The sequence below is a fragment of the Rhipicephalus sanguineus genome, chromosome 11 (genome assembly GCF_013339695.2).
Source record: "Rhipicephalus sanguineus isolate Rsan-2018 chromosome 11, BIME_Rsan_1.4, whole genome shotgun sequence".
Lineage (NCBI taxonomy): Eukaryota > Metazoa > Arthropoda > Arachnida > Ixodida > Ixodidae > Rhipicephalus > Rhipicephalus sanguineus.
The window spans coordinates 9,638,804-9,665,590 of record NC_051186.1 but is presented as its reverse complement, the minus strand read 5'-3'; the positions used below and the strand labels follow the sequence as shown (position 1 = coordinate 9,665,590).

The window sequence follows — 26,787 nt, the reverse complement described above, 5'->3', positions numbered from 1 at the left end:
GGGCTTTTCACACATTTTTCAATGTTTGCGCCCCTTCCACTTCGAAACTACTCGGTCATCGACTTCAATACTTTTTTACACGCTTACTGCCAACTATCCAGCTATGTGATAAAGTCCTATTTAGTCTGTAATATTCGTAGAATTTTTAAAAAATAATCAAAATGGGCGCAGAATTGCAGCATTGCTTCACCACAAAGCACATCGTCAGACAAAGTAGTGGTCGTCAATGGGTAATAATAAGATAGTGCCATTCCTTTTCAAGTAAACAGCAGATATTTAAGGCGTTCCGTAAAGTATTGTATTTTTTAAAGTATTTTTTCGCAACCTATGTTTCACCCGCTACGGCAAAATTCAAATCGCTGTAACAGACAAGAAAAATTTTTTTTCCAAAAAATACTTTCGGAGGGCAAATAGTGCATTGATATGAACGTCCACAATTTTTTACAATACAATTGGAGAGGGTCGAGCGCAATGTCTGGGACGTTTGGCGTGGAATGATCCAACTCACAATTCAAGAATAAATCTCACTCCCAACAAGATACATGAAATGTTTCATATCTTAAAAACTGCAAATTGTACTAGAAATATAGTACTAATTGCATATTTGAAACCAGGTCATAAAAGTACATAAGCTGTGAAAGTTTCATAAAAGTCTACTCAAAAATAAAGAAATATGCATCTAAAGCAGGGTCTCCCCTTAAAAATGATGAATTGATGTGAGGGTAATATGTTCATTTAACCTTGAAGTAGGGCTTCGCGGTGGTGCAAAGTTCCCCTGGATAGATGTATTCGTAGTTTAGCACCCCTCCCCTGCAATGAAACCAGCTTTAGAGGGGGTTACATGCAGTTTATACATGTCCATTCGTTCATTTCGAATACTTCGAAATTTTGGATAATATAATTCATGCCGAAGCGAATTCGAATACAGTAAACGCTCGTTAACTCGAACTCGCATATATAGAAATCTCGGTTAAGTCGAAACTTTTTTTCGCCGTGCCCTCCCATAGGTGTTATGTATTTGCCCCCTCTTATCTCGAAACGTTTTATGGAGGGAACAGCGGATATCTTGAAATCTTGACCGGGAGGGCAGAAGTCCACTCCCAACAGGAAACGAGGGCTCCGTGCGAACGCTTAGCTCTTACTATAGGCGCCGAACGCGGTCGTGAAGGGCGAATTTGAAATTCCCGCGGACGCAACCGTTTCCTATCAGCCTTGTCAAGCAATTGTGGGAGTGATCACATGTGTGCACCCGCGCGCGACTTATGCGCGGTGGGCGGCGTGTGCAGCGTGCGCCCGTCAGTATGCGACCTAGCCCTTGCATGTGCGAGCTGGTATTCTTTGTTTTCCCCGCGATCTGTGCACGACGTATCTTGAGTTCAGTTTTGCTGAGTAGTGAGGGGTCTGTGCAACGGACGCTTCCGAATATCGACCAAGATATCCCGCCCAAAGCAGTGCAAATCTCTGACGTTGGAGAGAAAAGTCCCGCTAATCAAGGAAGTCAAAAAAGCAGGTCGAAGCAAGTCGTGCATCGCCAAAGAATTCGGCATCCCTTTGTCAACCCTCTCGACAGTGCTTAAGAACAAACAAAAGGTTTTCGAAGGTTTCGAGCAAAGCTTCTCAAGCAAGCGGAAGCACATTCGAGTGTCCAAATTCCCGGACGTCGAAGCAGCACTGACTGCTAACTGCTTCACACATGCAGGGTTTTCTCGCGCCCCGGAATCGATTGAAGAAGACATTGGCGCAGAATTCAGCGGCTGTGATGAGCTGTGCAATGAAGTGTGCAAGGCAACTGGCTGCGTGAGCGATACTGAAGACGGCGAGATCGCCTTTGAGGAGTATGCGCTCTACGAGGCGGACCTCCCCGTTACCGGAATGCTGTCAGACGCCAATATCGTTGAGATGGCCGCGAACGACGCAGATGACCATGCAGACGAGGAAGAGCCTCGAGAAGTGCCTACGACGACAGAAACACGTAACGTGCTGCGCTTGCTCCGCAACAAGGTCGAATGCAGCGGTGGCAACCAACGGCTCATGCGATGTGTTGAGCAACTGGAGAACGCCTTTCTCGAACGCGAACACGAAACAGGCGAGCATCACGCAGTTTTTTGGTCCTCGGTAATAAATTTTTTCCCCCTCCGAATTCTTGTGCCGTTACTACAGTAGCTGTCTCGTGCAGTGGAGCTTTTCCTGGCAGCACTGGCTTTTCTTTTACAGTGACCTGGGCAAACATTTTCAGCGTTTCGCTTAACTCGAAATTTTCCCCAGATTTGATGGCTTCGAGTTAACGAGGGATTACTGTACTGTAATATTTGTCCGAATATTTGCACAAACCTAGTAATTACTAATGAATAATTTCGAAGCAAATTCAAACAGTACCAGGATTTGAATAACAGTGGCATGTAACTTGCAAGTGGTAAACTACATCACGTTTTAAAATTTGCCATACTTAGCCAATATAAATTTGCGCAGCATGCTTTTTAAGTTTTAAAACAAAGTGATCGGGGTGCAGGTAATTTGCACACTTAAGTGCAAGTCTGGCTTTGCGGCAGTGTCGATTTCCCCTGAACAGCAGCCCGCACACAGAAACCACTTTTTCAGGTGAGTTATGCACGGTAAAAAACAGCTATTTGTTCATTTTAAATACGAACTTTGAAATTCAGCAAACTTTAAATTTGCATCAAAGTGAATTTGAATACTGTAATAGTATTCATTTGAATATTTGAAGTGCTCGAACATTGGCAGAGGCCTAATCTGAAGTGCATGTGTGTGGAAAATTTCGGAAAAAAATCAGAACTTATTCTGCAGACTCTTACGGACTGCCTCCTTCTGATATACTATCTAATTTTTTTTTGTTTTTGCTTAAGGGGGGACATGGCACTTAAAATTTTTTTTAATTTTTTGATTGATTTTGATGAAACTCTTTGTTTACGTATATTTGTGTGATGATTTCGAATACGCAATTATTTTTTTAGTATAATGTGTAGTTTTTAAAATACAAAATATTTCATGTGCCCACTGGGGAGCAAGATTTTTTCTAAACTGAGAGAGTTACAAAGTAAATCAGCATATCACAATAATCTGGAATCAGAACTCAGTGCAGTGCAACAAAAATGGATGTTCTAAACCCATTGAAACAAAAGTTACAGTATGTTCAACATTCACGAGTGAAATCCCAGCTTGAAATTGAATTAGTGGCAAATTTTAACATACAATAAATTTTGTTCAATTGGGTTTAGAACATCCATTCTTGTTGCACTGCACACATTTCTGCTTCCAGATTATTATGATATGCTTATTTACTTTGTAACTCTCTTAGTTAAGAAAAAAATCTTGTTAAGAAGCTGTTTTTGTATGGCATAATGAAAAGTTCATCCTTGAAATTTTCTGCATGAATCACAGGACAATCTTACTGTTCAACTCTCATCATCATCGTAATTAGCATCAGCTCATCTTATGTCCACAGCAGGATAAAGGCCTATCTATCCCAATGACCTCCAACCAAATCTGTCTTGAGCAAGCAAATTTCATTTTATGCCTACAAATTTCTTAATTTTGTTGCTCCGTATACCTGACGAGGTAAGGAGTGACACTGTACTTCAAAACATCTTAAAATCCTGGATTGATTTTGATGAAACTTGCTGAGTTTATGTACATTTATGTGTTGATTTCAAATACGCAAATACTTTTCTAGTACAACTTGTAGTTTCTAAAATATGAAACATTTCATGTGCCTTGTTATGAGCAAGCTCTTTTCCTAAACTGAGAGACTTACAAAGCACATCAGCACACCACAATAATCTTGAACGAGAGCCGTATGCAGTAAAACAAGAATGGATAATCCAAACCTATTTAAATAGAAGTTATGGGATGTTGAACATTTGCGAATGAGTCAATATAAGGCTGAGATTTCACTGGCTGTGTTCTGTGAGTCAGAGGTATCAGACCGTGAGCAGTGTAAAGGGAGATCGTCATCTGCATGAACAGTTTTTACATGCCAAAAGTGGGAAAATGCAGCAGACTTTCAGTGAACGGAAGTCTCTTAAATGGAATTGCTGCTTTAATGGAACAGCTGCATCAGGTGTGATTGGTTTCACACTTTAATTCTGCACCCCCGTTCATCTCTCAGTAAATGGAATTCCTGATAAATGGAACACATTTTCCTCGTCCGTTCAGGTTCCATTCAAATGAGTGTCTACTGTATCTGAAGCTTGAAGACAAGCTTGCAGACATTCTGAAGCAACTTCATGTAGATTTACCCTGTCAAGGTCACGGCCATTGAATTGTCATGGATCGAGGCATATCCAGAAGCTATCTAAAAGCCAGAAAAATTGAATCACAAAATAAAAGGAATTGCCAGGAGAATAAATTTCCTATTTGATACAGTTAAACCTGCCTATAACTAACCTCCATACAATGAATTCCTCGATATTACGAAGTTTTTCTACTCCACGCCATTACTCCATAGAAGCACATGTAGTATTTGCGACCACTGTGTAACAAAGTGGCAGTGGGAGACCCCCTTGGTATAACGAATTTTCACCGCCAACAACCTAGGGATTTTGTCCTGAATTTTGTCATTTTGGCACGAGCAGGAGCTGCATGCATCTTCTGCGGTTACCCTGGCAATGAGAGCGCGAAGCAGCGTCATCGCGCATGGCGCGCTTGAAGCCTCGGCGACTGCGAGTGCTCATTTGTGCGTGCAGGTGTGCGTGAGGCCGGCAGGCAGGCCTGCCCCCCCCCCTTCAAACGTCATCCAGCCGCTTGCAGGTGCCACCACTCTAACCGCGCCGGCTTACTTTAAAAAAAAAAAAAAAACAAAGATAGAAAATTGGCTTTTGCGCTGGTAGCGCCACTCTTTGGATGTTGCAGTAGTCTCTGAACTGCACTTCATTAACGCGACACACGGTGATGCCATTAAAGAAAATCCTTGCTCCGTGTCGTTATGCTTCGAGTTCGCGCCGCATATGGAGTTTGCTCTTTGTTTTCGACTCCAAGAATGTGTGTGTGGTTTCACTGTGCGTGCTTGGAGCATCCCCTGACGACGTACAGCTTTTGCAATTTTTTTAATGCCGACAACTGTTTCATCACAAGTGAGGAGATGTCAGATTAGGTGCTGGTGGAAACAGTCCGTGACCACAGTGACGACGGATCTTCGGAGATCGACTTGTCACTGTTGTCATGTGCTTTGCCATCTTGCGCCGCGCCGTGGGTTCGCGAGACCATGGCCTCAGAGCTCTGGCAACGCAACGGTGCGTTGCCGGAGCCAGCAACACAACGGTGCGTTGCCGGAGCCAATCTCAGAGGCCACGGCTAGACGATGACGGAGCAGCATTGTACTGATGTCCTGTGAATGTTCTGTATTGCCATCCCTCACAAACAAGCAATAGAGAAAAACAACAAATAACGCAGTTTTTTGCTGCTAAATAAATGTTTTGGGTGAGCTCTGCCTTCAATTCCCCTTGTGTTTAATTTGTGCGTTTCTTTTCCGAATTTTCGTGCTGAGACTGGATATAATGAAAACCTGTTTATAACGAAATTTTCCGGGAATTTGTCAATTTCGTTATATCCAGGTTTAACTGTAAAAGCAAACTGCACTTGTTGCCCTCTCTTTGTAGTGATTGTCAATGTAGTGGCATGCCATAGTTTCTTTTTAAAATCTGGTAAAAATATGTTCCAGCGCATCTTTATTTTTAACACGAAAAAATCGGAGGTGCATTAGATTTTGTTGCATTCTCGAAGAGTTAAGGCCTGATATGATCAATGGGCTGACACCAAATGTGCATGACAGAAGAAATTAAGTTATGAAAACTTGCACACATGCTCCTAAAAGAAATGGTTTAACATGTGAACATTCCTTCCAGAAATTTCATGAGATATGACTTGCACCATAAGTTAGACTACACACATCCCAAGAGGTCGTGAAATTGTCGCAGTGCCAATAGGGTGGCCCTTGTGCCCAGACATGCTGTGCCAGCGAACTCACCAATGTACTCGACCGTGAAGTCGAAATGGAGCTCGGCAGGCTGCACATCGCTGGGCTTGAGCTGACCTTCCAAGTCCAACAACTTGACTTGATCTGCAGAGCAAGGCACAACGAAGTCAGCAAATAGTCATAGGTGTTCCACGCGAAAAGTGAGCTACACGCACATGCAAATTTTTCTGATGTGCCTCGCTTGACCATCGTCCATGATCAACTGATTTCACGTCGTTTAGTGCGTTTTTCACCATGCAAGCGGAGTTAATAGCATGTAGGTCTAATGCTTAGTGCTGACATTCTCCACATGTTTTATGAAGAAAGAAGTGGCAAGAAGGAGATAGTGGCTGTAGGAGGAGTAGAAGAGGCAAGAAAGAAAGCACTCTTTCATCTTTGAACCCAGAGTGGCTTTTAAGAAGGTGAAGGTAAAGTGGCGTAGCTTGTGCTTATGCATTCTTGCTGCTTTCAGATTCTGCGACTTTTCAGATTCTGCACCCCTGAGGGTCCATACAAGTATCGAAAGCCAAAATTCAGGGACTTTGAGTTCCCTGTCAAAATTTTTTCAATGACACGGAGCAGCATACCGTGTAGAATGTTTTCACCATAATGATGTTTTTAAAAGAACGTGGATAGTTTTGTTGCACTAAAGGTATGAAATTTCGATCGCAAATGTCTAGCCTTGATCACTGACAACAGGCATGATCAATGCAACGGCTGGGACATCACTTCTAGCTTGGTATTGATCTGCAGTTCTCACGCTTAACTTTTTTCAGTCTTTTGCAAACTGTCCGACTTTACTACAAAGGTGATGCACAATCATTTTGCTTTTTCTGCGTAGTTCATAGCAAACGGGCCACAGCTAAAAAGAAGTTGCAAGTGAAAATAAAAAAACTTGGAGGACGCTTGAGCTTCGCTTTCAAGAGTAGAACGCAATAGCGTAATCAGACCGTGTTTGTATTGCCTTCTCAATTGCTAGCCTGGTTTCGCTTTTCGGTGCAGACCTAAACCGTGCCGCAAGGAAAGTGTGGACGCCCTCCAGCTCCTATATTCATGCATGCGGCGCAACGAAACACGGCCACACGGCAGGGCTATGCCGTTTATAAGCACGCCCGTGGACCCTTTACGCCATCTCGCGGTTGATAGTCAAGCCACTGAAGGACCTCCGACATGTGCATATTACCAAGGCTAAATGGTGTATAGAAATAGCTCGCTGTTAGTATGCTAGACAATGTATGCATGGTGGCCGATCAGCTAAATGCATCGCACCACAGAGCGAGGCGTCGCAGGTTTGAAAGCCTGGTTCCGCTCGAACCGAAGATTTTTTTTATTCCTTTATTTGCATCTACCTCGAATTTTCAGACAATGCTGATTTTTCGCTCACAGCAAAAGACGCCGCCGCCAACCCCGACACTGACACTGAAATTTCTGCGAAACAAGCTCTCTAACACTATCGCATTAAAATTTATTTACTTCACAAAAAAGCATGTGATGCATGTCTGTGTATGTACACGCTGTGCTTTTCGTGGAAGCAAGTCATGTGAAGCAAAGTGAACTTGTCAGGCCTTCTTCAGCCTGCTTCTCCTTGGTTACGCTCACAGTTATGGATGGGCAAATAGTAAACTTGAGGTTCGAAGTGAATTTGAAGTGAATACTGATGTGGCCGAATAATTTCGAACTGAATAGTTTGAATAGTATATATAGCATATTACAGTTGAACCCACTTATAACGATCCCAGATATAACGATCTATCTGTTATAACGACCATATTTCGATGCACTTACGATTTTCCTATGCTACCCATTGAAATTGCGTCCACATATAGCGAACATTTTTCAAAGCCTCCTACTTTTACAACGAAGACTTCACACACGGTCGCGGTAAAAATATGGCGTATACGAAGCGAAAAAAAGTTAAAGTAGGCCTTCTAAAGCATGAGAGGCGCGCGCTTGCGCGTGCCCCGGTCCAGTTTACTCGTGAAGAAGATGCCCGAGATCGGCGAGCACCGCACGCGCTGCTTTCGGACGCTACGAGCGAGGTCGCTCACTTTCCAGTCGTTTCGTCAGTGGCAGAATGGCAGTGGGGAATAAAAAGAAAAAAGAAAGCAAGAAAGAAAAATGATAGGCAGCATGAAGCCTTGCAGTCAGCTTTCGCACGGCAACCTTTCCTGGCGCCGTTCTCTGCAGCTACGACTGCCTGCGATGAACCTATATGCCTTGGAACGCAAGAAGCCATAAAATGCAATAAGCGATGACCGCGATAATTTTTCAGCGCTTAAATATTCACTGCGGCGACGTCACAATATGCCGCGAAATGTCTTTCATCTTTTCGGCAACAGTAGAGACCGGCCGATCAATGATTACAACTTCCGCGCGATTGCGGCGATTCCATCAGAGGAGAGGGAAGGTGATGTGGCGGCTGGCGATCAATGTGCCATTGAGATTTATCGCCGACAACCTTATCACAGTCATCTGCAGCTATCGGCTCGGCAGCACGTGTGGCGTAAACTGTTCGGGGTGACGGCGGCACAAGCAGTACAAGCGCGCGATGCCATTGCCGTTCGAAAGTTCGCCGCCGCCGCGCAGTGCGTGATAAAGTGCGCGTCGCTTCGTGTAAACGAAACTAGCTCGCTGGTGTTGAGCGACATGGGCACCGAGAAACGTTGATGCATTAGGCGGCAACCCAAGCGCGCCGCGCCTGTCGTGCAGGGCCGTCAGAGCATCGCGGAGACGTAAAGTGCGCGTTGCCTGCAATATGCTTGTCTTCGCCACGTTGAACGAACAGGCCGCTCGCCGCACCCGTGCACGGTCCGAAGTGAAGCAGGCACAAAGAGCGCACAAATGCGCGTACAAATGCAAGCGGCCGGGCAGTGATGGCATGAGCCGAGTAGGCGACGCACTGCACGCAACTAGCCAGGGATGATTGGCTCCACGTAGCGGTGCCGCGGTTCAATGAAACGGTGTCGGTTCACTGCAAGGTGTCGGTTCACTGCACAACGCGAAAAGGCCTAACTTCTCACCGGAGGAGTTGTTAGCACTTTTCAATAAAAATGTGCAGAAAAAAAAAAGCGGCTTGGTCGCTAAATGCATGTTTTTGAGGGCGAGTCCATTTACAACGAACTACTGATATAACGACCAGTTTTCGCGGCACTTTCGAGTTCGTTGTAAACGGGTTCGACTGTATACAGAAAAATGCGCATTTTTGTCATGACGCAACTAACTTGCACACTATTTTTAAGAAGAGGAACAAAGCGTGCGCGAATGTCACTTTGCTGTTTCGAAGTGAAGTCAAAGCAAATTCGAATAGTGCCAGCATATTGTAACGACGTGGGATCGAATGGTAACAAGGTGCAAATTATAAGCGGCAAAATACATTATGTTTTAAAGTTTTCTATACTTAGAGCTAATAGGTCCGTATAACACACTTCTAAACTTGACACTTTCAGATGCCACCTATGAAGAACAGTCTGTAAATGTGTCAAATCGATACGTTATTTCAAGGTACTCAATATTCTATTGAAATAAAAATAATTTCATAATTTGCTAATTTATGCATGTTATAGCAACTAATCCTAATTAAGTTGTAATTAAATATATATTTATCCTGAAGTCAGTGGTGCTCTGTTTTGACAAAAATAGAATGAAATCTCAAGCTAGAAATATAGTGCAAATTCATTTTTGCTAATGTCCGTTCTGAGCAAAGAAAAGTTATACTTTTCACATGGCTCACAGGAAGCAGCACGTCGAACGTCTCATTGAATGTGGTAGTGCCTTCAGCAAAGTGATTATATGAAACAGTACACTGCAAAATTAAGATAAATGAAGACAAATTTATTATGCAGGAGGTTCAATTCATCCAAAGCTCGATATATCTAACTCTTTCTTAGGCACTAGTTGACACAAATAGCAAGAACAAGTGGTGTACACAATTGTGTACATAGCGTCTCAAAGAGTTAAAACAATAATTAGTTGAGAAACAGGTAATGTATACATTTAACCTACAGTCGGCGCCAACTTTTTTTGGCAGTACTTTGGAAGCTACAGAACTGAAAAGCTTGCCTGTGCATGTGCGAGGAAATAGTACTCATTTTTATTTTCCAATTATCAGAGTTACCCAGCTCAAATAAATAAAGCTTTCTTCATTATAAAAATAAAACAACTATGAGAAGCCGTTGGTGAAAAAAGTTATTGTACACTTTAATGTTTCTCCTTTTTCATTTCTTGGACAGCACCACGTTTCCTGAGCGCCTGTTCTCGCAGTAAACATGGCGTCCCCGATGCCGGCTGGACCATGTGTGGCCGCAAACTTGCCGTTTCGTTCTCCAGAAAGATATATACTCAAAATGTGACAGAGTAGCCGTTAAAATAGACCAAGCAAGTTATCTGCAACGTCTATGCTGGGGTAAGGTGCCATGAGCCTGAATTGTCAATGAATGCTGCAAGCCAGCAAAACCGAAACTGGAACTGAAATTGGCTGCAAACTGCCGGACTACTTGTAAGTAACACAAATGTGCGGATGCCCTGCCTCCGTAGCCTTCGCTCCACTGCCAAGATAAGTTGTTGCCGAGTATAGCAGTGTGACTTCGTGAAAGTGATTTCCCCTGGAGAGGTGGTTTCACGGCATAGCAGCCACACAATGCAGTGAAACCACCTGTTCAGGCGGCACACGCAGTAAAATATACGTCTATTCATTTGTCTCTAATACTTCGAAATTTCAGCAATATTAAATTTGCGTTGAAGCAAATTTATATACTGCAATAATTGTTCGAATATTCGCCCATGCCTACTCAAAGTAACCACTCTTATGATTCCGACATAGAAACTATTTGAATCCCGAAATTCTGTTTCCAGAAATTTTACTTGGCGTTACAACAGCACCACCAAATCTGGGTCAATTTTTTTTGGAAAAAAAGAGTGATCATAATGCGAGTAATGATGGCATAAAACCAGAATGGTTAGAAAGAATGACAGAGACCACTCGATGTATCCATACAACACAATTTTGTGACTGCAGTTTTATACCAAAATGCCGCATTACCAGCTTGCTCAAGTCGCAGTTTTACTGCAAGTACTGTAGCCATAGGTGCAGTCTGCTGCAAACAACACTCACTGTCATAACAGACGAGCACGGTGTCCCTGTCGATCTGCGTCACGTGCACTACATGCAGGAGCTCGTGGCGCGGAACCATAGTCTCCAGGCCGTCCGAGTCCTCGTCTTCGTTGTAGCCAAACCAGCACGCCGATGAGTTGAGGTCGATGGTGTCCAGCTTCAGCTGGGAGCCATCGTAGCTGCAAAAAACAACGCCGCAAGCAAAGTTAGGGGGCTGAAATGAGGCACTGCAAATAAACAGCATGATTACACCAAGCAACTAATACACTCTAACCTCATTATAACAGTCACATCTGCCACGAAAATAACTTCGTTATATCCAAAAATTCGTTATAAATGGTTATTTGTAACACCGTAGCTATGACAAGACTATTCTTCATTTATTTTGTTATAACTGATAATTCGTTATATCTGTGTTCATTATATCGAGGTCTGAGTGTATTGTCTTGTAAGTTTAATTTATCAGTGCTGAAGGGGCTGCAACTTTTTTTTCATAGCAGATTATTTGGACCGCAGTAGAGCTTGCTGTTGGTAGCTCGTCATACTGAAGTAATGAGGTACAAGATAGCACTCGCTCATCTACGCACACACCGACACACAGCGCAGTGTAGTCTTGGGCATATCAGTGTGCACGTGAACGAGCAAGTACCAATTTGCACGTAATCACTTTACAATTTGGACTTTATTTGCCGCTTACAGCCTTCTGCAAGCTTTGGATTACTAATCTCCTGCTCAAACTTCGTTGCGAGTGTGCTTTCGTAGTCAGCAAAAATCTGTTATAACAGACTCAGATTTGACATAAGGATACCTTTGTTATATGCGATATACGAGAAATGTTTTACGTTTGCTACGATATATCCAATAATTTGTTACATCAATACTCTACTATAATGAGTGGAGAACAGTCCGTTATGGAGTACAAAATAACAACATCAACTGGAAGTGCTGCATTTTCAACTCACCCTTTCCGGACACCAACGCACAGGATAGGGTAGTCCAGGTCTGGCGTGATGATCATCTCGAACACGCTTAACCGTGCTGGAACCATGCACTCAAATTGCTGGAAAGAAAAAAAGGGGAATTGTTGGGGTGTCTCGTTATTGACAAATGTCGTAGTTTTTTATGTAGCAAAAAAAAACGGGTACAGTCAAGCCCACATACAGTGGCCCCATTAGGAAAAATTGTTCCTCATACGACACTGAACTTATGCAACCATCAAAATATACAGTCGACGTCCGATTTCCCGGACGCCCGAAATTCCGGACATGCCTGATTTCCCGGACTCATCTGTGGCACCGTCAAGTTCCCCGTAGAGTCAATGTATTAAAAAGTCCGAAATTCCGGACGCTTATAGCCTTCGCCATCCGATTTCCCGGACTTTTTACTGTTAACCGCCGACCCAAAGCCACCACCGACGCCGCCATTTTGGTTGTTTTCATTTTCATATCCTTGAACCCACCATACTCGCATCAGCAGCAACGCCGCACCGCGCCGCGGCTGCCGTAACCTCGAAACCGCACGTGTCAATCCGTTGCCAGCCGTAGCTTAGCCAAGCCAAACCTCACTGTGTTCGTTCACGTGTTGTTTTGTCAGCTGTGCCAGCTCTGCGGTCATGTCTGCGGTTGATCGTTTGCTGCTGCGCGCTACCTTCAGTGATCACGTTTCCCGACCTTCAGCATCCACCGAGTTCCTAGCTGTTTCGTGCTGCGCTTTTCGTCGAGCGGATTCGCCGTTTACAGCAATGGCACCGACTGCTCCTTCGTCTTCGTCCGCGCCTTCGAAGCGCACAAAGCCACCTCGTAAGCTCACGATGACGAACTACCATCCGCGGACGTTGCCTTCGACGATCTGCGCGCTGGCGGCGTGTTGATTCCAGCCGAGATAACCCTTGAGGGCTTCGCCGACGCTGACAAAGACCTCGAGCTATGTGCGGAGTTGACCGATGACGAAATCATTCATCAAGTTACGGAGGATTCCGATGACTCCAACACCGAGAACGAAGAGCCAGCTCCTACACAGCCAACGAACACGGAGTTGACGCGAGCACTGATGACACTGTCATTGGTGTACAGCGGCAACATGACGTTGACTGAAATTGAGGCAGACATAATCGCGGGCAAGCGGACCGTGCAAAAGAAAATAAGCGACTTCTTTGCGCCCAAGTGCTGACCTATGAGGTAGTGCCGGCCACGTCGTATTTTTTTTTATAAACGGCTCTTTTCAGAGCCACCTAAACAATGCATTGGCTGAATTGCTATGGGAATCTTGTACTCCGGCTGTGACCCTCTCCGTCAGCGAAAAATACCTACCAAAAATGTGCGTTTTCACGTGCATTCGTTTTTCCGGACTGCCCGATTTTCCGGACGTTTTCGCGGTCCCTTGAGGGTCCGGGAAATAGGACGTCGACTATACATTATGTCTATGGCAAAAAAGTCATGTGTACGACCAAAGTCTTTCAGCTCAGTCAATCAGGCCTCTTCATAGGTGAACAAGCAGATTTGTACACCGACGCGTGCAGTGTATTCTGCCACTGCATACGAACGTGAAAAGAGTGGCCGGGGCTAGTGGTGCACATGTGGTAACATGACCAGACTGTGTCAGGGTAGTTGGTGCATCTTTGACAGATGCACTGCTGACAAGCATAGCCCTCTGACGATGGTCACCATGACCTGGTGTGCGCAAAAAGCAAGTTAAAGACCCTCGACTGTGTCCACTTCCTTAGTTTCCCTCCCCTTATGCTCTTGCACGTGATGGTAACCATAGCAGAGCAAAATATGGGCACCGGGGCTACCAGCGTGCCGCAAATGCAACCTTTATCGGGGGGGGGGGGGGGCCATAGTCGGCATCACAATTGATTAAATCTGGAGAAACATTATGCAAGGTCCCATGAAATACCTGGGCAAATCAGTACACTCAAACCTCATTATAACAAAGTTGCACCTGACACGAAAATAAGTTCGTTATATCCAAAAATTCGCGGTAAATGTATATTTGTAGCACTGTATTTATGACAAGACTATTCTTCATTTCCTTCGTTATAACCAATAATTTGTTATATCCGTGTTCGTTATATTGAAGTTTGAGTGTATCTGCTATCTGAAAATGGCATTTATGACATATTTTGTCCCCGAGATTGGTTTTGGTGCATGCAGTTAGCAAAAGTGAGGCCTTCAAGATCTGTTGCTGTTTCCCAGAGAGCCTTCGTGCTAGCATGGGCTCGTCATCATTGTTACAGTTGGAGTTGACCCATCATCATTATTAATGCACGTGCTAGGTGGCTGGCACCCAACAGCTTGTCATTCTTGGAGCTCTCCCAAAATACAAACTGAGACTGGTCGGCAATAAACAGACTGCAATTATTAACTTTCACACGCTGCAGCAAGCGATGTGCCGTGCTATGACTGGCAGGTCCCAAACAACATACAGTGAACTCCCGTTAAGACGAACTCAAATTCTCGCTTATGCCGAACAACAGAGAACCGTTTGTTTGGTTTCCCATAGACTCAATGCAAAAAAAATTCGCTTAAGAAGAACCGTCCTACTGTACTCTTCTGTTAAGAAGAACTTTCGCGGTGATCGACAACGCTGGCGATTCTGCGAAACGAACACTGCAGTCTTGGTGGGGCATTCAGGCGACCGAGAAAAAAAGAAAGAAAAAAAAAGCGCTTCCCGAAGCAAAGACGCGAAGCAAATCGTGACACGGAGGGCTCGAGATAAACGAAAAAAGAACGTTCAGCGGATAAAGCCGGTATTCCCCTCACCCCCAGCCTGTGAGTGGGGGAGGTGCGGGGCTTTATCAGCAAAGAAAGCAACAAAAAGAGTAGGGGGATTTACAACTGGGACCCCCAAGCCATTGTGTCCTTTTGTATTCCCCCTTTTGTTTCCCAGCTGAAGTACAAAGGGGAACAGAAGAACACAAGAGCTTGGGGACCCTCTGCTGTGGTTAGAGGGGCAAACGCAAGGGGAGTGAAGGAAAAAAAATAAAGCGACCACGAGAACAAAATTTGTCTGTGCATTACAATCGAGTACGAAACCGAAACCACATTTGCTGCACACTCCCGTCAGAGGGGTCAGGTGCATTGTCATCGCCATCACACAATGGCGGCCGAAAACATTTCACGTTGGTTCGTGTGGGACATGTGCGCGTTGTATCTGTTCCCAGTGAAGTGCACATTGTGATGAGCCATTTTGATTATGGAAGTGCACGACAAGGGAAGCCTATTTTGTACACTGAATATAGCTGCGTCGTGTCTTTTTCGTGTGTGCGAGGCTTGTGACCGTGAGTAGCGCAATGGGATATCTTCAGCTGCACGTCGATCAGGAAAAGTTACTACGAGCCGAAAACGAGAAAATATCCGGACCTCGAAGAAAACCTTGCAGACTTTTTTACGCAACTCAGCGTATCATGACTTTGTCAAGGCAACAGCACGCGACCGAGGCGTGTCCAGAAGTGATCTTAGAGCCAGCAAAACAGGCTCACAGAAGAAAAAGAACTGCCAGGACAATAAATTTACATTATTTGAAGGAAAATAGTGCTCCTCTCCCTCCCTCCCTCCCTCTCTCTTTTTTTTTTTGTAATCGTCAACATAGGAGCGTGCTACAACTTTATTATTAAAATGTGGTAGCAGTACCTTCGTGAAATTTTTTATTTTTGAACCCACGAAATCAGGTGCTCGTACGATTCATGTAAATACTCTGCTTGAAGGCATAGTCTTTATCCAGATGAGCTAAATAAATGCTTTTTCTTGTCTTTTTGCCCCCATTGTAAGTCTACTCCAGTCAGTGTTTTGAAGTAACATATTTGGATGCACTTGGCATGTTAGCATCTCTCTTTCAAATCAAATCAAATCAAATCAAATCTTTATTTTGCATATTATGGTTACAGGGTTAACGATATACAGAAGAGGGTCCCAAGGTCAGAAAACCGTACCGGGACCCTCTGTGCATGATCATTAAATAAAAATTACAAAATAAGCACGAAAAATGAATAAATGAAATATCAAGTCAACCTAAAAACAAGAGTACAATAGTTATACAGAAAAAATGCTACGATAATCCGCGACATCATTTTAAAGCGCAAAGAACTGTTTTCTAATTGTAGAAATATTGATATTAAATATATACACATATATATCCATATATATTCATACTAACAATGAAAACATATAAATGAATACAGAATGAACTATAACAATGGATTTCACGTAATGTTCACTTATAAATATAGAGGAAAGGGAGAAAAGCAAAAAAAAAAACAGTACACGCTATGAATATTTAGTATAATTATTGGTTCAGGAAATGAGCTTTGAGTGTTTTTTTCAATGCAGTAAGAGATGGCGATGTTTTGATGGGGTGAGGAAGAGAATTGCATGCTTTGATAGCACAGAACGATGCTGTCATTTTACCATAATTAGTATAAACTTTAGGCAGCAAGAAGTTATTTTTTTGAGCAAAACGAGTAGGGTTATAATTCTTCAAGGAATCTAAGGAAATAAACTCATGGGTGAGATCTTTATTAATTAACCTGAAAAGCAAGGTAATTAAGGTAAATGCAAATAAGTCATTAGTGGTGAGCACTTTATTCTCCATGCGTACGATACTAATGTTATCGCGACTAAAGTTAGAAATAATGCGCAGAGCTTGATTTTGTATATGTTGAATGGATGAGAAATGACATTGATATGTGTTGCCATAGGCAGCGATACCGTAATTGATATGACTATGAATGAATGCGTGATAAAGTGAAAAGAGAGCAAGAGTAGACAGACAATGTCTAGCTTTTATTAATGCTCTTATGCCGAAAGTTCTTTTCTTAACTTGTGAAATGCGATTGTGAAATTTTAGTTGTTCATCGAGATAGACACCGAGAAATGAAACACAGTCGCTAGTCGAAATGAAGTGGGATTCGAGGGTTACCCGAGGTGAAAATTCTAGTCGTCTTTGAGGAGAACGGAAAACCATGAATTTAGTTTTGTTTGGATTTAAAATCAAGTGATTATTCTGGCACCAAGTGGCAATGTTAGCCAATGCACTGTTTAATTTATTAGCTAACGTTGTTAAACATACATCTGAGTGTGAGACAGTAGTGTCATCAGCGTATAACATGCACTCCTGATAAGACGAACAGATGACCGCGGTCCCTTCTAGTTCGTCTCAACAGGAGTCTACTGTATTGTGGTGAAAAAAACACTAGACCGAAATTTTGGTGTCAGTGCCCCTTTAAAGCTTTTTTTTTTCATAATGCCGTGAAAAATGCGTCAGGGGGGTTTCACTTATAAGTACGAAGGGGCCAAACCACTGTCACAGCTTTTTTTATGCCCACTGCCCAAATCACGTGCACAAGAAAACAAGAACATCTGACCGTGAGCTTACACGTCGAACAGCAAAAAAAAAAAAAAAACTGACAAAACCTGCGACCAACCTTGAGCAGCATGAACTTGGCGAGGGGGTTGTACCACTGCATGAGGAAGACTCCCTGGGGGGACAGACCGCACAGGTACTTGTAGCCGTTGTAAGGGTTGCGACCCACACAGCACCGTATGCAACCCTTGGTGTCTGCCACCTGTCCACAAAACAATGAGAACATTTTCACTTGGGCACTGGTCAAGAGAACGGCACGTGCAGAACGTGACAGTAAAGGAGTACCAAGACTCACTCTCAAAGCAGAAGCTCTACCACATATTCCCAATACATAAAAGGATCACACTAAGTATAGTGCTCTTGGGAAACAACTGAAACTTAAACTCGGCACTTTAATGCTTGTCTCAAAATGCTGGACCTGGTATCATCAAGATTTTCGTTCATTCATTCATTCATTCATTCATTCATTCATTCATTCATTCATTCATTCATTCATTCATTCATTCATTATAACCTCAAGATGCAGCTGTACAGTGCAGAGGGGACAGGAAAAAAAAAACAGACACAAATAACAAATTTGAGCTACAGGTATAGGATATAGAACACAAACACACATACCAGAGAACGGTGAAAGGCATATACAAGGAAGCTAATTAATGAAAGAAAAATTGTCCTGAAAGTGTCAGATAAGTAGATCCAACATAAAAATGTGCATGGCACAACGAGAACCGTTATGAACTTACTACAAAGAACATACTGCCAAGTGTAACAATGACTTACGAAACAAAACACTGATGCACAGTTTTAATGAAAACATGGCACAAATAAGAGCTTGCTTCCCTAACCTTAGTTGTGGCTGCGTACCGTCGGGGAACTAGCCGCTCGGGTAGCCGACCGACCGGCAAGCCGAACCGCTGGCCGGCTCTTGCGTGGAGCGCAGCGAGGTCGTGCCTGTACAGTTGCTGGTTCTTTCCTGCACGCCAGTGGGTAGCAATTGTCAAAAATCAACTTGCACGTAACCTGATGCTATTGTAGGCAGGACACACTAGCCACCAATAACAGAGCAATGTTTAAGATGGGGACAGAGAATATTTGCGCTAGTGCTCTGTCGTTACGTACCAAAAAGCCAAAGCTGCTTGAATGAACACCAATGACAATTATAAACAAATTGATAGCATCAGTGGGATGCTGCATATATAAATTGCATGCTACAAAAAGATACTTGAAGCAGCAGTTTCTGAATGTCACATGGCAAACGTTCCTATCTTAATGCGAAAGTACTGAATTGCGAAAAAGATGTGGTTGGACGATAAACATTTTTTAGTTAATTTATCTTTTTCACGACCTTGCAAACAGCATCTGCAAAAACCCTATTCTAAGCCTCTTCGTTTTTCAGTGTTCAGTAATCATCAGCCATCATCCTTGGTGTCTGTGAGTGTGACCACTGTTTCTCGCACATTGGCTCATATAATCAACTGGAGAGAGTGTGTTTGTAAAACAAATAAACTTTTAAAAAATAGATTGGGAGTGGGAGTGCTACAAATAAAAATATAAAAGAACATACTAGAAGGATGTCCCATTGGAAATAATGAGTGTACAGTGGTCAATGCTTAAAACACAACAATTGGCCTTCGTATAATGTGTCTGATGCTCTACAAATTGATCAATCGACCGATGCTCTACTTCAACTGGCAGCGCTTCGGACGCATTATCCGAAGGTTGCAGGTTTCGTCCCTGCCAGCAGCTAGCTGTCTTTTCATCCACCTCAATTTCTTCAAATTTATATCATAATTACTACAATACAATTAAAAGACTGCAAATAACATCCCCTGCACCATCCTTGGCTTCACTGTCTGTTGGCTTTTATTAACGTTGTGTCTAACAAAGAAACAACAAGCCCTTAAATTCCCCTTCTTTCTTATTATCAAGGAAACTTTCATTGAAATAAATTCCTGATTCTAAGAGCTTTACAATGCTTCAGGGTCACAGCTGTGTAAGCAAATTCCTTCTGTTTTTTGTGAGCAGGCTATGTAACACACAGGTAACCAGTAACCATGCATGTGCATGTACCTGATAATGACATGAGAACATCCTTGATGACAAACATCCAAGATGTCCTTCGTGGAAAAATCTGCAAGTGGACAAACAGCTTGATTAGAACGCGTGACTACGGCTACTGACAGAGCTCTGCAGCTTTTCGATTTGCAAGAGTTTGATGATCATGATGATGATTCATAATTTTTATTGGCATCCCCTTTGAAATGAGGTGGTGACAAGTAGCCATCGAGCCTATTTTATAACCACAATCTACTGCAGTCTAGCATTTCTCGCTCTCTTTTTCTGATATTCTCTTTCTCCATTCAAGCCTCAATTTCAATACCCTAAAATTACCAATGCCAGCAATGACATCGGTTCTATTAATTTCTTCCCTCCTTTCTTTTTTTTTTTTTTTCACCAATATTCTAAACATTAAGTGGCAGCTATCCAGTGCCCCCTTACAACACACATAATTTTGAGATCTCACGTGCCATAAAAATTATATCAAGACTGGCTCAGTTTGTATAAAGGGTGTGCCTTCTATAACTTTACACACCCTAATCAGTTAAACAGAGCTTAATGATTTAGTGGAATGGAGACAATGCCAACTTCGCGTAACTCATGCCATTCGCTTAAGTGGCAGAGTTGCTACACGATAACCCTAATTTGTTTGAGGAAACGTAGCCGATATTTAGCCTATCTGATGCCACTCGGCCGAAGGTGGCATAGTAACTGTCTCTTAGAGCATGATCTAAACAAAACGCAGGTTACAAGACTTTGCAATGCTTCACAGACTAATGCGTCACAAAGCCAAGGGTCTACAACATGGCTGATAGGAAGAGCAAGGTAGCTATTTGAGCGAGATGATCGAACTTCATCATGAAAGAGCGCACAGCGCACTGCGTCAAGGTTCTTCTAACCTCAACGTCAGCAGATTGGCAAGAATTACCAAATAAAACAATAACGAGAAATGCACGCATACCTGGTCCACACAGGAGTCGTGAATCTCGTTGAGGTTGAGTGTGTAGATGCCTTCCTCACAGCCAAACAAGATGTGCTGATCTAAAGAAAAAGACTCGAAATGTATCGACCGTCACTATGTTCAGAAGTTGATGCACTCAACTCTCCGGATAACATGCCCTGGTAAACTGCAGGTCATCTTGTGTCATGATGACATCACCATATGACGTCATCATGATGTCGCAGATCGTGAAAATTTGTGACGTCAGTATGACATCACTATGACGTCACATAACGTGACATCACAAGATGACATCATCACATGGCATCGTCACTTGGTCAAAGGTGCAGGTAGAAATTGAAGAGCCTTACATGTTGCTTGTGAATGACTACCATGGCCATCTCGCATTTAATCTAAATGAAACTACAGATGCTCACTGTCAAGCACGATCCACACACTGACAAGATAAGATGAATACCACGAAAGAAAATAACTTGGCTACCATAGTATGACATGTCTTTTTTTCAATTCTTTTCGTTTTTTTTTTTTTTTCAGATGTGCAGTGCTGGCTAGATGGTGGCTGTGTTTTCGAGTTGCACCTTCATGATTCGCAGCTATTGCTATCGCAGAACCTTGCCTAGCAGGTGCAGTACCAAATAGCTCAAACTTTTGGCCCAGTCGCTTTCCCAGAAAGAAAGGGCAGAAAGCAGTCAAAGATTTCCTTAGTAAATAAAAGGTGATGGCTCCAGAGATGCTTCCACTCCTTTCATCGCTGAATAGTATAACCTTCCTTCTATGACCTTTGTTAGTTAGAAATTTCGTAAAATTTGAATTCAGTGAACATCCCCCTTGAAATTCAAATTAACGAGTTATTGCTAGTTGGTGGTAACTGAACTTGTGCATCTTAACAAGGGCAAAGCAACGATCACACAAGGAAGAGACGTAAAACGTATGACAGGACTAGTGGCCGTCCTATTTACTCGTGTCTTTTTGTGTCACTGTTGCTTTGCTCTTGTTAAAGGGACACTAAAGAGAAAATAAATTTTTCTCGTATTAGTAAATCAGTGTTCCACAATACCAAAATCACCATGTTTGCCACGAGACGACGCTTGTTAAGCGAGAAAACACACAAGAACAAAACGTGAGTGGCGACGCCACCTTGAAGTTCCTGCACCAATCATCATAGATTTTGACGGCGTCTACTTGAACCTACGTCATGCCTAATCGGTAAAAATGAAGTACATTGCCTTCTCAGAAGGCCAGAGACTTAACATGCCAAGTTTCAGAAAATTTCGTCGGGCGAATATCGCCAAATTATGAAAAATGCACTTTGAAATCTGTTGACGTCACGTGCTGTGAATTTCGGCGCAAAATTGAAAAGTATGACTTTGAGCTTCATTTTACCCTCTATTATTAAAAAACTGTGATAGTGAAATTAACGGCATCAGAGTTTTCACAGTAAAATTTATCCATATAAACCGATTCAGTGTTCCATTTTAGTGTCCCTTTGAGATGAACAAGTTCATAGATGTCAAGCTCCTCTGACCACCAGTTCGGATGGGAATCGGCACCCTCTTCCCCTAAGTACTCACCCCTGGTCTCGGGGTGTATCCAGCTGGTGCTGCAGAGGACCTTGAGGGGGCAGCCGTTGAACACCTTGGAGAAGCAGGCACCCATGTGCACCTTAGGTGTCGGTGGAAGGCCGTTGCTTACGGGCTTCTGCTGGGGTAGAGTGGGGTACCCAAGAGTGCAGGTGTTAACCAGTGTGATGTGTTTCGAAGGCATCACTGCCGAACTGGCAAATTATACTCTCGTAGTACAAAAATAACTTGAAGATCTGATACAAACCCTTAAAAGTATGAGTGTTGACATACTCACCATTGGTAGGTTGGGCACCAGGTGGGACCGCCTCTTCTCCTTTTTCCGTGGTGGGGCCTCGGGGCGCCCTGCCGCGTCCCTCGTGGGGGCCTCCGTCTCGGAAAGGGGTTCCTCTTCTGCAGCTCCGGGTCCTTCCAGCGTCCCCGTCGGAGTCACGCTGCCTTCACGGGCATTGTGGTCCTCCACTGCACATCCGTTGAGACAAGAATGTTGAGCCATGGGGAGGGCGAAAACAACACTGGCGCTTATAAGCTATCGATGCAGATTGTGTTTACTCTGAAGTGGAAGCTTGGACGAGTTGGTACAATGTACTTGGGCATTAAGACAGTGCAAATAAAGTGACCAAGTGAAAAAGATGCAGACATAGTGACGACACAGAACTGGAGCGTTTATTTGTCACCACTGTGCACCATACATATACCTGCACAGTCTATGAGAAAAGAAGGAAAAGTGACTAAAAAAAATAAGAGGTCCCAATCCTAAAAAAAGATGGTTGATCCCTCCATCATAGGAATCGGAATAACACGAAAGTAAAGCATGCCCTTACAGAAGTAACTGAATGTTTACTGTACATTGATATAAGAGAGTTTGCACAATGTATGTTGATGTCTGGCAGCTACAGCACCGTTTAACGTGGATACACCCACCTTGATGATTGGTGGTACATCTCCATCCCGACGACTAACGTCCATGTTAAATGATTACACAAAACCTTGTGGCAGCTGTAGTAGTTAACAGTGAACGCGTAACCAGAGAACGAGGTGTGATAGCCAGAAGAGCGTTGCATATTGGACGCAGAACTCTGTCGCCATCCTGCGGCATGTTAAAATGTGATTGAACACCACGGCCGGACTAGAGAGAAACGCAAAGCGTGTCGCGCAGCCCTCCGGCCGCGATTTTTCTCAGGGCGAGCGCATGAGCGGGGAACGCAGTGTAACAGCCAGGCGAGGCAGGCGCGCGTCGTAGGGGTCGCTTAGGCTACGATCGCCACCTCGCGGTGTGTTAAGGCATTGACAAAATTGAACTTCTATTGAAAACACGCCGAATGAGACGGACGTGTAACGCGTTGCAGGTGTTAATCGTGGAGGACACAGTAATGACGAATTACTTTACCGCTCTCAGAGGGCAACACCACCCCGCCGACCGGGAGAGTGGTCGGCGGGGTGGTGTGTTTGTAAAGCCTCTAGAGTCTGTGATCGTGGCGCAGTGGATAGCGTGCCCGGCATCTGTTGTTGCGGACCGAGCGGTCGTGGGTTCGATGCCCGTTGACGGAACTTTTTTTCTTTGCCATCTGACCGTGTAAATTTTTTCGACATCATTTCCATGACGGAAATACATCACTGAAGTTTTGGTGGACCTCGGCATAAAACACTTTCGTGTTAAAAATTCCATTAGAATAAATCTACAACTAATTAACGGATATTCATTTGTTTGCATTGCTTTAAGTTATAAGTGCATTTTCTTTACTTTGTTTCGGTGTGGTCACTGATGCAACATCCTATCATATTGTATTTCAGAGTTCTCGCATCACCTGTACGCATCAATGTGGCCAGTGGGTCCTTGAAGCTGTGCTATTTTTGCCCTGTCCGAGTATGTCCTCTCTTTCGCAAACACTTGCCACGACATATGCACAAAAATATTTGCACCACACACAATTATCACCTGCCCACGAACTGCTTCACTTTGCAACTATCATAAATATCCACTGTGTCTGTGACAGTAGCCAGTGCTGAATTAGTCCTTTTCAGTTGCACAACTTTGCCCGATTAAGTGCTTAGTTTAATTCATTCTTCTCGCTCGTCACTGCCTTATTCCTAGATGGTGTGACAGTTATGCCCATATGCAATGTAAAAGCAGATGCCCGCAGCCATTTGCATGTTCATATGAGCAGCTCCATTCTTCAGCAGCAAATATTGGCACATGCAGTTTTTACCACTTGAAACACTAAGGCATAAAGAGTAGTACCACGGTTTTTGCTTTCTCAACTGCTGTCATTATCTTTTTTTTGTTTGTACTGTGCACTTTGAACTGCCATCACAGTTAGGGTCACTCCACGCCAAAGGTCCCAGCTATTTTGGCGATCATCTCAAATGTATTCGAAAAAAAAAATCGTGCTGATTTATTGCATTAAAAACAGTCAACTGCTAGAATATTTCGAGAGAAAATAATTTTTTGGTCACGTGAGAGCCTTCTGCATTTCGCAGAGTTTCGTCTGAGTGTTGTTTGTCAAAAAATGTATTATGAAAGTATCATTTCTCATCTCAATACCAAATACGGTTTGGATATTAAGCAAAAGTGTTTGCGTAAGGTGTTCGAATATGAATAATATTACTACAATTTTTCTGTCATATACGCCTCCAGAAATTTCACCAAAATGTTCTACGTTAGCATGTTTTCACTTGTAATATTTCACTGTGTATCAGTATTTACGTACAGAATGTATACTCTACGAAAGGTATATTATGCGTTAAAAATATTTTCAAATGGCTGAAATAATCAACATTTTGGTAAACAGTGAGACGCAATTTACACCAAGTGTTGCTCCAAGTAAAAATCATCTTCATATTGCAATCGAAAGCAGACAAATAGTTCTTCTCGTATGGCAAGTTTTATCATTACAATTTTTTTTTTAAGCAAGAAATAATATTTGCAGTTCCCCATTGACAGCAATGGATAAATTCAATGAAAAAGCTGCCGTATGACCAAAGTGGAAGATAATGATTGTCAAAGATTCTCACCTGGGCTGTCTCCTAGGATGTCGGTCTCGAGCATGGCATAACTCGCGGCTGGTAGCCTCGCTGTGCTGGCAATGGCCTCCAACGTGCCGTCCCTGGCAGCCCCGCCATCACCTCGGCTGTTGTGCCCACCGTGACCATTTTCGTGTGGTGGACCCGATGGCCACGGCTCCTACGAGATATGGAGAGTAGGCTAGGTGAGACTACGACTGCTTGCTTTCATGTGTTGGACTATACATACAGGATGTGCTCTGCACATCCTGTTTTCTGTCTGTGTTAACAGGATTCACACGCTAAGGGCAGCAGCTATTCTGCCACTAATTAATTTTCATTAATTAATTTCATTATTTCATTATTTTCATAAATTTAATGGTGGCAGCTATTCTGCCACCATTAAATTTTCATCCTTCCTGAACGTTTTCCCGCAAACCGCATTAAAATCAAGTACTTTGTAACAGAACTACAGCCCAATAAAATAGGTCAGTTCTAAAAGAATCACCCTGTATATTGCCACACTACTGCCAACAGTACATCTAATAACTTTAATGTGTCACGAATGTCTGTATATTAATGAGAACTAACAGACAATAATGCCAAGGAATTACAGGGGATGTTATTTGTAGTAATTACGATATAAATGTGAAGAAAGTAAAGTGGACGAAATGATAATTTGCGCCGGCAGGGACCGAAGAGCATCGGACATGTTATTTCAAGGTCGCAGGTTCGGTCCCTGCTGGTGGCTGGCAAGTTATCTTTTCGTCCACTTTACTTTCTTCACAGCTATATCCTAATTACTTCAAATAACACCCCCTATACTTTCCTTGGCATTATTGTGTGTTAGTTCTCATTATTATTGTGCCTAAAAAATAAAAATGAGCCCTTAAAAGGAATGTCCGAGTAGAATTTCTAGCTCAGAATGTTAGCAAGTTGGCTACATGAAATTTTATGCAAAGCATAACAACTGGGCTCAAAAACACAAGATAGGCGCATACCGCCAACTGTTTAGCACCAACCGCTGTGTATTTTCACCCGCCCTGTGCTTCCGTTTTTAGCATGCCACTGTTTCCTTTTGCAATACAATGTAAGTTAAGCCTTTCCCCAAACTCTAAATTTATTATACACTTTGTCGTGCAATTCGCTTTAAGCCACAATGGGCAATATAAAAGCATGATGTGAAACGTAACTACAAGACCATGTTCCTACCACTCTAAAAACTACTACGTTTCGTTCGGCACTGTACTACAGTTCTGAGGGTTTTAGGAACAAAGGTTTTGTAGTCATGTTTTTTTGTGTCTTGCACTTAGTTACACTGTTAATGGCAGCCTCAGACATTTGCAACACATTCAGGTTGACAGATGCCCTGCTAGCGGCCACTTCACCGCCACAGACGTTTTCTGATGCCAGACGCCCGCTGCTGTTCGACTGCCAACCGGCTGGTGTACCCGTCTCTTGCGAGGTACACCCGACGCCACAGTCACGTGACTCTCTGCCACGTCTTATGTACCTCCTGTCCCAAACAAAGCGGGCAACAACTTCGCACCCCGCATTGACCCCTTTGCCATCAGGAGGATCATGCAATGACTTGTACATCCCTACCAGAGACGTCTATTCGACGTACGTAAGACGTTTGATATTTTCACTGTTTTGCTCTTTTGCTGCTTTGCACGAGTGCCTTCATTTCTGTTCATTTTCTGGCTTAACAAGTGTCTTGTTCATGGTAAGAGCATTTATTTTC

General features: G+C 43.2%; 1 protein-coding gene across 10 annotated transcripts in view; it reads right to left on the bottom strand.

Annotated features, from left to right (window-relative positions):
• LOC119375560 (mitogen-activated protein kinase kinase kinase kinase 5) overlaps positions 1–26,787 on the bottom strand; it is a 166,212-nt gene that overhangs the window by 17,216 nt on the left and 122,209 nt on the right. For 8 of the 10 annotated variants that reach the window (XM_037645759.2, XM_049410964.1, XM_049410963.1 and 5 more), the window contains 10 exons: positions 25,056–25,224; positions 22,318–22,502; positions 22,032–22,161; positions 20,461–20,540; positions 19,512–19,572; positions 18,287–18,414; positions 17,503–17,643; positions 12,044–12,141; positions 11,082–11,260; positions 5,984–6,076 (listed from right to left, as the gene is read on the bottom strand). In XM_037645759.2, the coding sequence (XP_037501687.1) occupies positions 5,984–6,076; positions 11,082–11,260; positions 12,044–12,141; positions 17,503–17,643; positions 18,287–18,414; positions 19,512–19,572; positions 20,461–20,540; positions 22,032–22,161; positions 22,318–22,502; positions 25,056–25,224 (1,264 nt within the window). Of the gene's footprint in view, positions 1–5,983; positions 6,077–11,081; positions 11,261–12,043; positions 12,142–17,502; positions 17,644–18,286; positions 18,415–19,511; positions 19,573–20,460; positions 20,541–22,031; positions 22,162–22,317; positions 22,503–25,047; positions 25,225–26,787 lie in introns of all 10 variants that reach the window. The other 2 variants (XM_049410962.1, XM_037645767.2) reach the window with 2 other exon arrangements.